Consider the following 14487-nt stretch of genomic DNA (forward strand, 5'->3'; position numbering starts at 1 on the left):
GTCGTGGCTGGGATTTTACATGATGTGGTTGACGACACTAGCCAAAGTCTGCAGGACATTCAGGCAGAGTTTGGGGATGATGTGGTCAAGTTGGTAGCTAGTGTTTCAAGGTTAAGCTATATTAATCAGATACCATAAAGAATGTCTTTTTTAATTGTTTTGTATCTTGAAGAAGGTGGAAGGCACATAATAGTTATCTTGCTAGATTTTAGAATTCAATTTACACAACTTGATTGAAATATAGATATAGAAGTCTTCTTATGCGTTCATCTGACAAACTGATTCTAAAGCTTTTGGCTCGTATTGGTCTTGGACATGGTATTAATGTCTCTATCAGCTGCTCCATTTTTCGTAATAGAAACAAATTTCATTGCAAGTTACTATGAAACTGTAAACCATTTTCAATGCACCTAATATCTCAAGTTTTTAGAAATCTTAATCTCTGACACCTATCTCATAACTAATGCAGATGTATTGTTACGGCCTGGCGAGTGTACGAGAGAAGAAGATATAGAAGGGATAGAGGAGAGGACGAGCGTCCATCACAAGAGGACGAGCGTCCATCGCAAGAAGGGAACCGGACGGGAGCGGAAGAGCGTTCTGAGCAGGAGGCAACGAGGGGCGAGGACGAACGCACTCAGCGAGGGGAGGCCGAGCGAGCGGGGCAACGGGGAGTGAGGACGAGCGCCCGGGATGAGCAGAGCGAGGACGAGCATCGAAGAGAAAGGACGAGCGTCATGAACGAACAGAGCATGGACGAACGTCCTGAGCAAAGGGGAGACGACGACGAACGTCCAGCTACGTCTAGCTGGCAAGCGGGAGGATAGGCGGGAATTCAGGGGACGTTCAGCAGAGTATTACTGTAATAAATACAGTAATAAATAGAGTAAATAAGGACAGAATGATTCTTTCCAGATAATTATAATAAATAGGCAATTATGTTTAATTATAATAAATAGGCAATTGCGATTATTCCTTACCTTTTCTGGGAGGAGTAATTAGTATTAATTAAGGGGGCACCTAGAGCTCAGGATATGTTTTTGATTATTGAGTATTGTAAGAGAGGTTATGCTCTCGTGTGACTGAAGGAGAACCTGCTCCCAGTCATTGGTTGTGTTTTGTGTTTCCTAAACTTTGCAGTAATAAAGGATTTTATTCAGTTAATTCTCTTGTCAGTCGTGAGTGGAGAGATTACGTGATCAGGCACGTAACAATTGGTCCGACCTGCCGGATCGTCAAGGGAGGAAACTGCCGGATCCTATTGAAGGAGGAAAGCGTCATGGAAGGAAGGCTGAATGCTGTGGAAGGAAGAATGGAGACCCTAGAAATCTCCATGGGCGGACTGGAATCGGCAGTCCAGGAACTAGTGAGGGTGATAGGGGAGCGGGGTCGACGGGATGATGGACACTTTGATGGTAGTCAAGGATCGGTCAATGGAAGAAGGAATGACGAGGATGAGAGGGATGACGGCGGCTTAGAGGGGGGACACCGAGAAGGGCAGCCGTACTGGAGGAAGAGGGTCGAGTTACCCGCATTCGAAGGCAACGAGCCTATGAACTGGCTTTATAGGGCGGATAAATTCTTCGAATTGCAAGGGGTACCAGAGGACGAAAAGTTGCGCCTGGCCTACATCAGCATGGACGGGATAGCGGGACACTGGTTCCGGTTTTGGAGGGAGAAAGCCAGGAACCAAACGTGGGCAGGATTAAAGGAGGCGTTGGTGGTTCGGTTTGGAGGCAGGAATCGAGGAACGGTCTTCGAGAGGCTGGCATCCTGTAAACAAACAGGGTCCGTGGGAGATTATATACAAGAATTCGAGGTGTTGGTGGGCCAAGCAGAAAAAATACCCGAGGCACAGTTGATGGGGTATTTCATGGCAGGACTACAGGAGGGGATTCGTAACCAACTCAGGTTGCTTGACCCGAAGGAGTTCATGGACGTCATGAGACTAGCCAGGGACGTGGAGGCGTTCCAAGCTGGAGCAAGAGCAAGCGGGGGAATCGTCAGCAAAGGACAGACGTGGGGAAAACCGAGCGGGTCAGTGGCAAGGGTGGAGCCTAGCCGCCACACTCAGAACCGAACGGGGACAGCTGAGAAGGAAGGAGGCCCAAGGAGAGAAGGCGAACGCACGTTCCCTAACGCTCAAAACAGGAACGTACGTGATCTACCGTACGCTGAGTACGTCAAACGTAGGGAGGAAGGGAGGTGTTTCAGGTGTGGAGGACCGTTCGGTCCGGGGCATCGATGTCCAGAAAGGGGACTCCGGATGTTGATATTGGCAGAAGACGAGGAACCAGGAGGGGAAGACGAGATGGAGGTTGAACTCGAACAAATGGAGCTATCCGCGTTCTCGGCAGGAGGGCTCACCCAGCCCAGAACGATGAAGCTGCAGGGGCAGATAGGGGCGAAGCAGGTTCTGATTCTGATTGACAGTGGCGCCAGCCACAATTTCATAAGCAGGGAATTGGTAGAAGATCTGGCATTACCCGTAGTAGATATACCACCCTACAGGGTGAGTTTGGGGGATGGGCAGAGAAAAGAGACGAGGGGGTGCTGTGAGGCAGTCACGATCCACATGGGAGAGGTTGTGATCAATGAACGATTTCACCTGTTCGAGTTGGGCGGAGTGGATGTGATACTGGGAGTAGAATGGTTGGCAAAGCTGGGCGAGGTAACCTTAAATTGGGGGCAGCTAACTATGGCGTACGTTCAGGCAGGGCGCAAAATGACAATTAAAGGAGACCCAACTCTAACTCGGAGATTGGTGGACCCGGCAGCGTTGCGGAAGATGAAGGAAGTGGAGGTCTGGTGGCTGTTGTGGGAGCTTGGGGAGACAGAAAAGGAGGAGGAGCAAAGACCGTACGCTCAGATAAAAGAAACGTTCGGCCCGGAGTTGACAGGGAGGCAGACGTTCGACATGATGCGAATCTTGGAACGGTACGCGGACGTATTTAACGAACCAAACGGACTACCGCCAGATAGGGGAATGGTTCATCAAATTCCCTTAAAAGAAGGTACGGACCCTGTGAATGTAAGGCCGTACAGATATCCCCATGTAATGAAGGGGGAAATTGAGAAACAGGTGGGGAAGATGTTGAAGGCAGGCGTCATAAGGGCGAGCAACAGTCCATATTCGAGCCCTGTAATTCTGGTAAAGAAGAAGGATGGCAGTTGGAGATTTTGTGTGGACTACAGGGCCTTAAACCGAGCTACTGTACCAGATAAATTCCCTATTCCTTTGATAGAGGAGTTGTTGGACGAACTGAGAGGGGCCAAATACTTTTCAAAGGTGGATTTGAAGTCGGGCTATCACCAGATACGAATGGGAGCAGGAGACATAGAGAAAACGGCCTTCAGGACACACCAGGGTCACTACGAATTCATGGTGATGCCGTTCGGCCTAACCAACGCACCAGCCACTTTTCAAAGTGCCATGAACACACTGTTGCAGCCTTATCTGCGGAAATTCGTACTGGTATTCTTTGATGATATACTGGTATATAGCCGAACTTGGGAGGAGCACTTGGAGCATGTGGGGGTGGTGCTGAGGGAGCTCGTGGCAAATGGATGGGTAGCCAACAGGAAGAAATGTGAGTTCGGCAGAACTCAAATAGGTTATCTGGGCCACCGGATATCCGAGAAGGGTGTAGAGATGGACGAAGACAAGGTGCGAGCCGTGCTGGAGTGGGAGAAACCGAAGACGGTGAAGGCTTTGAGGGGCTTCCTGGGTCTGACGGGATATTACAGGAGGTTCGTAAAGGATTATGGAAAGATTGCCAGACCTTTAACCGACCTTCTTAAGAAGGGGCAGTTTGCATGGACGACACAAGCAGAGGAGGCCATGTTAAGGTTGAAGAAGGCAATTACGACTGCGCCTGTATTGATTCTGCCTGATTTTGACCAGCCGTTTCACATTGAGTGTGACGCATCCGGAAGGGGAATTGGAGCGGTACTCATGCAAGGGAAGCAGCCCATAGCTTTCTTTAGCAAAGCGCTATCTGAGGGCTCATTAGGGAAGTCAATATATGAGAAGGAATTAATGGCGCTGGTTTTAGCCATACAGCACTGGAGGCCGTACCTGCTGGGGCAACGGTTTGTAGTTCACACGGATCAGAGGAGTTTGAAGTACCTTTTGGAGCAACGCATCACCACTCAGAATCAGCAGAATTGGCTGGCCAAGCTCCTGGGATACGACTTTGAGATTGTGTACAAATCAGGGGTAACCAACAAGGTGGCGGACGCCCTATCACGCAAGGATGAGGATGAGCTACTGGAAGAGAAGGAATTGACGGTGATTGCTCGACCATACTGGCAAGATTTCAGGGAAATCTTGGAAGAAGTCGAGGCGGATGAGGAGTTAAGGAAAGTGATTGACGACTTGAAGAAAGACCCCAATTCCCACCCCTCGTACACGCTGGAGAACGAGCGCTTGCACTATAAAGGGAGGCTCGTGCTATCAGGCCGTTCGGCCTGGGTGCCCAAGTTGATAGCCGAATTCCATACCACGCACACAGGAGGCCACTCAGGGGTCTACCGAACGTACCGCAAGGTGGCGCAGTCTCTTTACTGGGTGGGCATGAAGAAAGCTGTGACCGAGTTCGTTGCCAGATGTCTGGTCTGTCAACAACATAAATATTTGACCTCGTCCCCGCAAGGGTTGCTGCAACCGTTACCCATTCCCAACGCAATTTGGGAGGAGATAAGCATGGATTTTATTGTCAAATTACCCAAGTCTAGAGGATATGATGCTGTGTTAGTGGTGGTGGACCGTCTCAGCAAATACGGACATTTCATACCCTTAAAACACCCTTATTCTGCACGCACCATAGCCGAAGTCTTTGTGAAGGAGATCGTCCGATTGCATGGGGTGCCGCTATCTATAGTGAGTGACCGGGACCCACTGTTTTTAAGTAATTTTTGGAAGGAGTTGTTCAAATTACAAGGCACTCAACTAAAGATGAGCACCGCCTATCATCCTGAATCGGATGGGCAGACGGAGGTTGTCAACAGGGTCTTGGAGGGGTATTTGAGGTGTTTTTGTTCCGAACAGCCCAAGGGCTGGAGTATCGTATTACCATGGGCGGAATACTGGTACAACACCAGCTACCAAGAATCAGCCAAGTGCACCCCTTTTGAAACCGTCTATGGGAGGCCGCCTCCATCACTGCACAGGTTCGTTCCAGGGGAAACCTTAGTGGAAGCTGTCAATCAGGAGTTACAAACAAGAGATGAAGCACTCCTCCAGCTTAAGTTTCATCTAGCCAGGGCTCAAGAGTTAATGGTGAGGCAGGCCGACAAGGCAAGGAGGCCATCCCAAGTAGGCGTGGGGGATTGGGTCTACCTGAAGCTTAGACCTCACCGACAAACTACGATGCCATCCCCAGTACACTCTAAACTGGCCGCACGTTATTTTGGACCTTTCCTGGTCATTCAGCAGGTGGGGGCCGTCGCATTTAAACTGCAATTACCCGAGTCCGCCCGGATACACCCAGTGTTCCATGTGTCACAGTTAAAGAAGGCAGTGGGGGACCACAGGGTCGAGCAAGAGTTACCAATAGACTTAGAGATGGAGGGACCGTCTCCACAGCCGGTCAGAGTTTTGGATAAAAGACAGGTGCAACAGGGAGAGGACGAGCGGCTGGAAGTCTTGGTCGAATGGCAAGAGGGAGGTATTGACGGGGCGACATGGGAAGATGCCCTCACCATACAAGATCAATATCCTGACTTCAACCTTGAGGGCAAGGTTGATCTTCAAGGGGTGGGTAATGTTACGGCCTGGCGAGTGTACGAGAGAAGAAGATATAGAAGGGATAGAGGAGAGGACGAGCGTCCATCACAAGAGGACGAGCGTCCATCGCAAGAAGGGAACCGGACGGGAGCGGAAGAGCGTTCTGAGCAGGAGGCAACGAGGGGCGAGGACGAACGCACTCAGCGAGGGGAGGCCGAGCGAGCGGGGCAACGGGGAGTGAGGACGAGCGCCCGGGATGAGCAGAGCGAGGACGAGCATCGAAGAGAAAGGACGAGCGTCATGAACGAACAGAGCATGGACGAACGTCCTGAGACAAGGGGAGACGACGACGAACGTCCAGCTACGTCTAGCTGGCAAGCGGGAGGATAGGCGGGAATTCCGGGGACGTTCAGCAGAGTATTACTGTAATAAATACAGTAATAAATAGAGTAAATAAGGACAGAATGATTCTTTCCAGATAATTATAATAAATAGGCAATTATGTTTAATTATAATAAATAGGCAATTGCGATTATTCCTTACCTTTTCTGGGAGGAGTAATTAGTATTAATTAAGGGGGCACCTAGAGCTCAGGATATGTTTTTGATTATTGAGTATTGTAAGAGAGGTTATGCTCTCGTGTGACTGAAGGAGAACCTGCTCCCAGTCATTGGTTGTGTTTTGTGTTTCCTAAACTTTGCAGTAATAAAGGATTTTATTCAGTTAATTCTCTTGTCAGTCGTGAGTGGAGAGATTACGTGATCAGGCACGTAACATGTATGGTCTAATACCGAAAGAGTTTAGTGGCATATTCTTCTATTTCATTGTATTTGTGGATTAGAAGCTCAATTCTCCTAACAAATCTGGAGACTGTTTCTGTTTTCCTTTATTACCATAAGGAATAACTGCATTATCTTTTGCAGCTATTACGCAGACATAGGAGGGTAAGTGTAAACCAGGGTGTGCTTGGCCAAGAAGAGGTACATAATCTGCCTTTGACGTGTGCATCAATTAGCCCGAGACTTTCAAGTTTACTTTGGTATCATGTTAATCATCAATATCAAAATATGCTGAAAACAATGGATGCCTGAGATGGTTTTTAAACAATACAAGGATTAATTGTGAAGAGAAAAATGTATCATATCATCATCTTTCTTTGTAATATATATTTAATACTTATTCCTATAGAAGCTTGAGGTTGGCCAATTTTGTGCATAATCCGTTTCACTTTACAAAACTAAGCTTCCAAAATACAGGCCAATAAAACAATCTTTTGTATCTATCAATGTAATGCATTTGGTAGTTGGTCTAGACAATACTGAAACTATATGCATTCTGAAATTTGTAAAACGTGGTAGTGGGTGGTGGAATTAGCAGCATACTTTTCTGATATGTTACATTCAAAATCTGTTAGGCAAGTAATTTACGAGTAATGCTTTTGGGAATGGTTGATGATCCACGTGTTGTGCTCATCAAGCTTGCAGATCGCCTTCACAACATGAGAACAATGTACTTACTCTGGGCATCTTAACTTCTTTTCTTTTATACTCAATTATTGTTGGTCTTTTTTATTTTCCCTTTTCTGGCCCTTTATTTCAGATCTATTATTATTTGAAGATGAAATAAAATTTATTTTAGTACTATAGCCTTCTCAATTCTTCATGGTTTTTAGTAGTGAGTTTTTACTTCCCTGCGATAGTAGTTGTCTTCAACCAGCATACTTAAGCCACATGGGGCCTTTTGACTTTTTTTGCTAAAAGGATTATAAGTTATGTTTCATAGGTCATTTTTATTGTGTGACACTATCTCTCTTTTCAGTCATGCTCTACCATTGCAAAAAGCTCAAGCTGTTGCTGAGGAGACCTTAATCATTTGGTGTTCACTTGCTTCAAGATTGGGACTGTGGGCCTTGAAAGCTGAACTGGAAGATTTATGCTTTGCTGTTCTACAGGTCTTCTATTAGTAAATATGTTTCTTTTGCTTTGAGAGTGCTCAATTATATTAATGTAATGTTGTAGTCACACACACACATGAGTGAGGAACAGCAAATTTGTGTTAGAGCTCATTCTCCTGTGTTGACTAAATGCTCGATAAAACATAAGGAACGGATACTTTTCGGAAACATTATGTCCTCAGGTAGTGCAGAAAAATATTAAAATCAAATGAATTATACAACTAGCATTATATTCCGGAACATAAATAATAGTTACCGTTCTGATGATATCTTGTTATTTCTCTGTATCCATATTAATCGGTCACATTTTTTAATTTTTCATCATTTATGTCATTCTTTATCGTATTTCTAGTGTTAAAGATAAATATGATATTTAGTCTCTGATGTTTCGAATGCCACGTGATGGATAAAATAATTGTTTTCAAAATTTTGATCATAATCTAGAATTTACTTTGCATTGTGAGGAAACTGATTTAGTGAAGTTGTTGCACATGATTACATGAGAATGTAAAACTTTTTTATATTGAAGATGTAGAAAAAACAATATATTTATGTAATGTTGATTTCTTTCATTACTGATTTTCTTAGAACTACAGTGGGTTTGCAAACGCAGACTGCTGTACTGAAGAATTTTATATTATTATTTGCATCATTCGCAGCAAGATCAATTTGGGAGACTACTCCCAACTTTCATCCAAGTTATCAATTTTACTGAGCAAGAAGAATCTGAATATTGGGCTGTTGTGGCGGCCGTGTTTGAGGGCAGACAAGTTAACTGGATAACATCTCACTCATAATTTGACTTGGTTGCATCAGCTTCTGCTGAAGCCGGCATCAATAACAAGGTATTTGGCAACCATCTTACCTCTCTTACACAGATTGTGCAAATGGAGATTTCTTTTGTTTGCTTTCCTTTGTTTTCATTGCCAATCAAATTATATAAATGCAATTATTTTCTTGAAAAGTTGATATTTTATTTTCACCTTGTTATTCATTCCAGTAGATTTGTGAATGTAGATGAATGTTTCGGTGATTGTGTATGTAATTCATCCTTTAGGTGAAGCTTTTGAGAACAATGCTTTCCTGGGAAGAGCAATTGCGCTCTGAAGTAAGTGTCAAGCAAACAAAATACGACTCAAAGTTTTATGATCTTCACGGTTCTCTTGGGGAAGTGGTAATTATTTGTTGGCCTCATGGTGAAATTTTGAGGTTAAAAGCTGGAAGCACTGCTACTGATGCTGCTCAAAGAGTTGGTTTGGAAGGAAAGCTGGTTTTGATTAATGGACAGTTAGTACTGCCCAACACAAAACTCAAAGATGGAGATGTAGTTGAAGTAAGAATTTAAATTATTCTTTCTTTGAAAAATGTAAATAATTCTTTATGGGTCGAGTGTGTTTAAAGTGGATGGGATAGAAATAATTTTTATTTTCTCATTTTATTTTATTTGGGGATATGGGATTTCTCGGTGGAATAACTCATAAAAATTCAAATGTGGTGCTTTAGACTAGATTACAAGAATATGTTTGATAACCACATGTGCATCATACAATTACATTTTTTATTATTATTTTGGTTGTATATGTGGTTATTCCTATTTTTGGAACTGTGGTTATTCACGGTATTGGGAACTAAGCAATAAACCACAGCATTTTAAAATTCTATGAAGCTACAGTGATTGTGTCAAAAATCTTTGGTAAAGATGGGCAATGCCAGGGAAAAGGTTGTGATTTTTTATTACTAATAATAGTTACAGTTGCATGCAACATTTACTTGACAGCCTTAAAAGAAGGTTCGTTATAAGCAGACAGTCTCAACGAATTTGAACATGCCTGCCATACACTACAATGTTATAATAAATATTTGACTAAATTACAATTTCAGTTTCTTTTAGCATTGGATCCATTCAATATAAATTCACAAAAGAATGTTCTAGTTCGTATAATTCAATATAATTTAATTAATTTTTGTTGAGTGACGGCTAAACATATTTCTTCCTCCTCAGAATTCCTCTCCACTTTGTAATTAAGAAAGAAATGGAGAGTTCAATTGCAGACAAAAACCGGCAATCTTGTAACTAGCAGGACCAAAATCTACAACGACTTATTAAGACGAGAGAAGTTCAAACCAGCACAGAAAGACTAGCATGTGTCCACTAATAAGTCAAAGTCACTGTCATTCACCGTCTTTCCAGCAACTAACCCTTAAGCAATCTCCAACTTCTCCACTGCCACAATCCAATCAGCATTCCATAGCTCAAGACTTTCAAAATGCACAGGGGTTTACGGATATTCTGTCTTAAAGTAAGAAAAACATTATAAAATACACAGAATAGCAAGAAAAACACAAGATGACAGAACAAGGTTCACTCAAAAAGATGAAGTACCTCATCAAAAACCGATAGAAAAGGGTCAAGATGTTGTTACCTACAGTAGAAGGATCATCACCAATATCACAATCCGACCTTTCTTGAACCAAGTTTATCTCCATGCAGAGTGACTTTCCAGCAATCAACTTGGAATACAAATACAGAACCCTTTTTGGGAACAACTTCGTGATACCAAATAGATAGTAAGAATTTGGTCATCACAAGTTTGAAACGAATAATAACAACTTCAACTTCACCAAAAAAATCCCAGAATTTGTTATGTTTAAGGTTCCTAGTTCGTAAAAACTAATTCACAATATTGAAAGGGATACTGATGAACCTAAAATAAGGATTAAGGAATTCTCAGAACCAGAGCACAGGTGATAGTAAGTCAAAACCTATTTAATTTTCCTAGTGAAAGTGGTAACTTGTGCATGAATGGCATAATTGCTCAGATACGCCCACAATTTTAAGTGGCGGCTAGGAATTAGGAAAATTTGTTCGGTCTAAAAATCTAGAAACAACCGTATAACTTCATGCAAGCTTACAGGAATAACCACTTTGATAATGCAACGCCAGTCTCTATTACCTCGAAATTTATCATCTTCAGTAATTATCCCAAAAGCTTCTGCAGTTTCACGAATCATGATGCCGTGAATTCCTGTAAAATAAGTTATTTTACACTCCACAACTGCAAAAACAGATGGACTAGGTATAGTCAGTGATAACATGCAGATGATTATATAGGAGATAGAGGCTAAAACAATTAATCTTTTCATATTGACACATTAGAAGCCCAATTCTTTTTTCTTCTGATGGACGGTGAAAAGGGTTATGCAGGAAAGAGGGGATTTCAAAGGCAACGAAGAGCACTGATCAGGGAATGTTTCTTGAACAAGAGAAGCAAACACTTGGTTTGCACCCTGAACCAACCGGGCAGGTTACTCCACTATTGAACTCATTGCCATAATTTAAAAAATGATCATATAAAAGATTTCACATCAATTAAAAATATGATCAAATTATAATATATAAATAGACAAAAATCTAATCTTACAAGTCAGTTTTATAATGTTGAAATAGATTTAAATTCCACTTTCAAACAAAATATCATAGCCCAATTTTAGTAAGGTCTGTTGATCCTACTGTGTAACCTTTTAACGAATTGTTATCAAATCATCAACAAATTTCCACTTCCATGCTTAAAATATTATTGAAGATTCACATAGAGTAAAGATGACAAATTATTATTATTATTATTATATATATATATATATATATATATATATATATATATATATATATATATATATATATATATATATATATATTGACACACACACTTAACCTCACAAGAAGATTGTAAGATGATGAGCTTTGTATCTACTAATCAAAATCATTAACTCTTTCCACGAGAATCAAAAATAAGCTTTGACAATTCTAGTAGAGGTAACAGCAATTTTAACACTTTTCAACGTACATAAAAGAATTACACATTAGAACATTTTCGTCTTTTGAGAGAGAAAAAAATAGATAATAATTGTACTTCCGGTCAATGATTGTCTAGTTATGCAACTTTTTCCTTTTTATTATAAGATTGTCGTAGGTGTTTTTAACTCATTAGAAAGTAAAAAAGAATGTGCTCAAACCTAAAATGAAAGCACCATGTAGATCTGCACCTAGGAGACATTGAGTCAGTTGATTCTTCCTGCAATATTAAACAAGTTAATAGTCATAAAAGCCTCAAGAGGAAAGCAGCATAAATGATTATTTTCAACTCAACAAAAATTAAACATAAGATGTACCCAGTTGATTTAAGAAGCAACATTACGTAATCTTTCCACATTTCATGCATTGGCTTGAAAATATCGAATCTGCAAGCAGAGTAAACTATTAGGGAACAAAAGAAACATCATTGTAGAAAAAGTGTGACCAATAAACTTGTACAAAACATTATTTGTAATAGCATAAAGCTAAACTTCCCAAACAAAAGCTGATGCTGAAATAAAAGATTCCTCACAAAAATATACATTAACAATTGCAGCAGTTAAAACTAACATTAAGGATCAACATATTGTCAGGAAGTGTCTTTTTAACTTACTTTTGGAACTCTTGAGGAAGATATAATGATCCACACTTTTTATGCTGTCTCATAGACATGTGTTTCTTAGAGCGTTTTGAATGGATTTGCAAAGCTCTAGTTTGAGAGCCAGAAGAAAGCACCCGTCCTTGTACAAAATTATCAAGAAGGATCCAGTTGTCAATTTTCATGTTTCTAGATCCTTGCATGTACTTTTGTGCAGCATCTCCCTTCTGAAGAAGCTCATGCAATATGCCATCAATCGAACCTCTTCTTTCGGTGGAAAACTGCAAAATATATGTAAATGGTGACAAATACAAATTTCCACCAATTTATCATTGCTAATGGAAAAAACTGCATCTTTCAAACTGGAAGATAAAGAAACTTCCACATTTTGGTTAGATTGAGAGCACACAGTTAATTGGTTAAAAGGTGGCTTTTAAGATCTGTGAATTATTCCATGCATCCGTGTTTGTTTTAAGAGTTAAGCCGTTAGAGGAGATTAATTATTACGGATTTATAATGAAAAATTTTATCAGCAAATGCTTTTATTAGATTTCTTTTAATATTCTCAGCCAGGACATGAGCTCCAAGCAAGGAATTACCTCACTATATGGGAGCAGATTGACATTTACAGGCACAGAACGTTGGGCATATACGGGACCATCTTCAATTTCTGCAAATAATTAGTAACATCATTTTGTCCATATATATTGAAGTGATAAGTTTAAAATATACTTCGCATAAAACCCTCAAAATCAAAAGGATGAAAATATAAAAGAAAGAACTTATATATCAAAGGGTAATATGACATTGAGTTTCTAGTACCTGGTGAATTGGTATGACCAGAAAAGGTGAAATTTCCTAAAAGGGGGGAAATGGAAATTATCAGATAAATGTCAAACAAGATATTTACAGATATTCGCATCAGTATCATAAAGCAGAATTCAATTATTAACTACAAAAACCAAGACACAAGACAAAATACTTCCTAATGTAGATAACAAGTTCTTATGATACAACTAAATAAAAAAATGTGCAAGTGAAACATCCTACAATGTATTAATTTACTACCAGCAGTGAAGAAGGAAGGAAGTAAGAACAATCAACAACATTGAAAGATGAATTACCTTTCTTGGGTGTGACTGAAGATGAATGCAACAAATGCGGGGAAGGATCTTTAGAAGTAGAATCCGTAGGAATAAGTGGTTTGCCATTTTCATTTATATTCTTTTTGTTTTTCTTTTCTTTTTGAAGAACCTCAGCTTTAGCAAAAGCTATCCTTCTCTCCAAAGCCTCCAATGTGCGTTTCCTTGAATCTGTAGCCATGGACACCTACCCAGGCACAATATGATAAAAAAGAAGAGAGAAAAGGTGACAAACGCTCAAACTCTAATAGCGCAAAAGTATCATCAAATTGATATGTTCTTCTCAAACATGAAAATGGAAAACAATTGCAGAATAAAGAAGATTCTTAGGCTGCCATAAAATTTCTGAGAAAAAACACACATGCAGAATAAAATCTAAAGTTCCAAAAAGAATAATTTTCTTTAATTTAAAAAATATTAAATAAAACTATTTTTGTTGTGCTCTTCTGCCGTAGCGTGTGAAGTTCCGACACGGCCGTGGCATCGCGCTTCCCGTTTCGGACGCAGTACGGACACGGACACGGACACGTCGGTGGTGACACTGTCCAATGTTTGGACGCGCGTGTCATACAAAAAACCTACTTAAATTTATTTTAATAAAAAAAATAAAGATAAATATACAGAGGAATAAAAAAAACTCAAATTATCTTTCAATAATCTTTCAATAAAAACTGAAATAATCTTCGAATATCTATATTCAAATATCTTTATGAGATAATCTAACAGCAGTCTCAAAAATAATCTTCAATAAACGAATCAAAACTGAAATAATCTTTGAATATCTTTATGAGATTAAAAACTGAAATAAACTTTGAATATCTTTACAAAATATCCTAGCAAGAAAAATAGTGAGTCGAGTTTGCTGAGCGGCGGAAAAAAAACATAGTTAGCAGTCGCACGCAGTCTAAACCATTTCATTCAGAAGCAATATAGCACAGTAAAAAGTGATAATTAAAGAAATCGACAAATTTACAGAGTGGAACAAACTCAAATTCACAATTGTTTACTTTTTCGGGCAATTTATCAAACAGAACAAAGGCATTGCTATTGCAGCAACTCTGTAATTTAAGCTGTATTGCTATTGCAGATGGGAGATCCTTCTCTTGAAGTGACGGAAGAAAATATGAATGCTGCTCAACTAGCAAAGTCGAAAGCAGTCGATGCTATCTCAACACAAAAATGCACGCGCAGACGTTAGACACATAAGCACAT

General features: G+C 40.6%; 2 protein-coding genes across 4 annotated transcripts; one reads left to right on the forward strand and one right to left on the reverse strand.

Moving 5' to 3' along the window:
• The first annotated feature begins 1279 nt into the window (after positions 1 to 1279).
• LOC148193552 (uncharacterized) lies at positions 1280 to 3341 on the forward strand. The gene is made up of 2 exons (XM_088099455.1): positions 1280 to 3289; positions 3333 to 3341. The coding sequence occupies exons 1-2, from the start codon at positions 1280 to 1282 to the stop codon at positions 3339 to 3341; spliced, it is 2019 nt and encodes a 672-aa protein (XP_087955581.1).
• Positions 3342 to 9547: 6206 nt separating this feature from the next.
• Positions 9548 to 14253, reverse strand: LOC148193553 (ribonuclease MRP protein subunit POP4-like). 3 transcript variants are annotated; one of them, XM_088098123.1, is made up of 9 exons: positions 13258 to 14253; positions 12956 to 12991; positions 12733 to 12803; positions 12149 to 12414; positions 11853 to 11921; positions 11697 to 11755; positions 10637 to 10738; positions 10066 to 10105; positions 9548 to 9972 (listed from the first exon to the last, which is right to left on the reverse strand). In XM_088098123.1, exons 1-9 carry the CDS (start codon positions 13454 to 13456, stop codon positions 9945 to 9947), a joined length of 870 nt encoding a protein of 289 aa, XP_087954249.1. In that variant the 5' UTR covers positions 13457 to 14253; the 3' UTR covers positions 9548 to 9944. The 3 variants fall into 3 exon arrangements, with proteins under 3 accessions (XP_087954249.1, XP_087954247.1, XP_087954248.1); XM_088098121.1 differs by having other exon boundaries at positions 9548 to 9976; positions 13258 to 14243; XM_088098122.1 differs by lacking the exon at positions 10066 to 10105 and adding an exon at positions 10106 to 10229 and having other exon boundaries at positions 13258 to 14236.
• Between the last annotated feature and the right edge of the window lie 234 nt (positions 14254 to 14487).

This window comes from Vigna umbellata, chromosome 9, assembly GCF_029865625.1.
Source record: "Vigna umbellata cultivar VRB3 chromosome 9, Vumbellata_1.0, whole genome shotgun sequence".
Classification (NCBI taxonomy): Eukaryota; Viridiplantae; Streptophyta; class Magnoliopsida; order Fabales; family Fabaceae; genus Vigna; species Vigna umbellata.

What these genes read in the sequence shown, in the direction of transcription:
- LOC148193552 (XM_088099455.1), top strand. Translation starts at nt 1,280, where the DNA reads ATGGAAGGAAGGCTGAATGCTGTGGAAGGAAGAATGGAGACCCTAGAA.
- LOC148193553 (XM_088098121.1), bottom strand. Translation starts at nt 13,456, where the DNA reads ATGGCTACAGATTCAAGGAAACGCACATTGGAGGCTTTGGAGAGAAGG. An exon ending in TTGCTTCTTAAATCAACTGG is followed by an intron (nt 11,756 to 11,852) that starts GTACATCTTATG and finishes TTAATATTGCAG; the next exon opens with GAAGAATCAACTGACTCAAT. An exon ending in TGAAGATGATAAATTTCGAG is followed by an intron (nt 10,106 to 10,636) that starts GTAATAGAGACT and finishes CTTCTACTGTAG; the next exon opens with GTAACAACATCTTGACCCTT.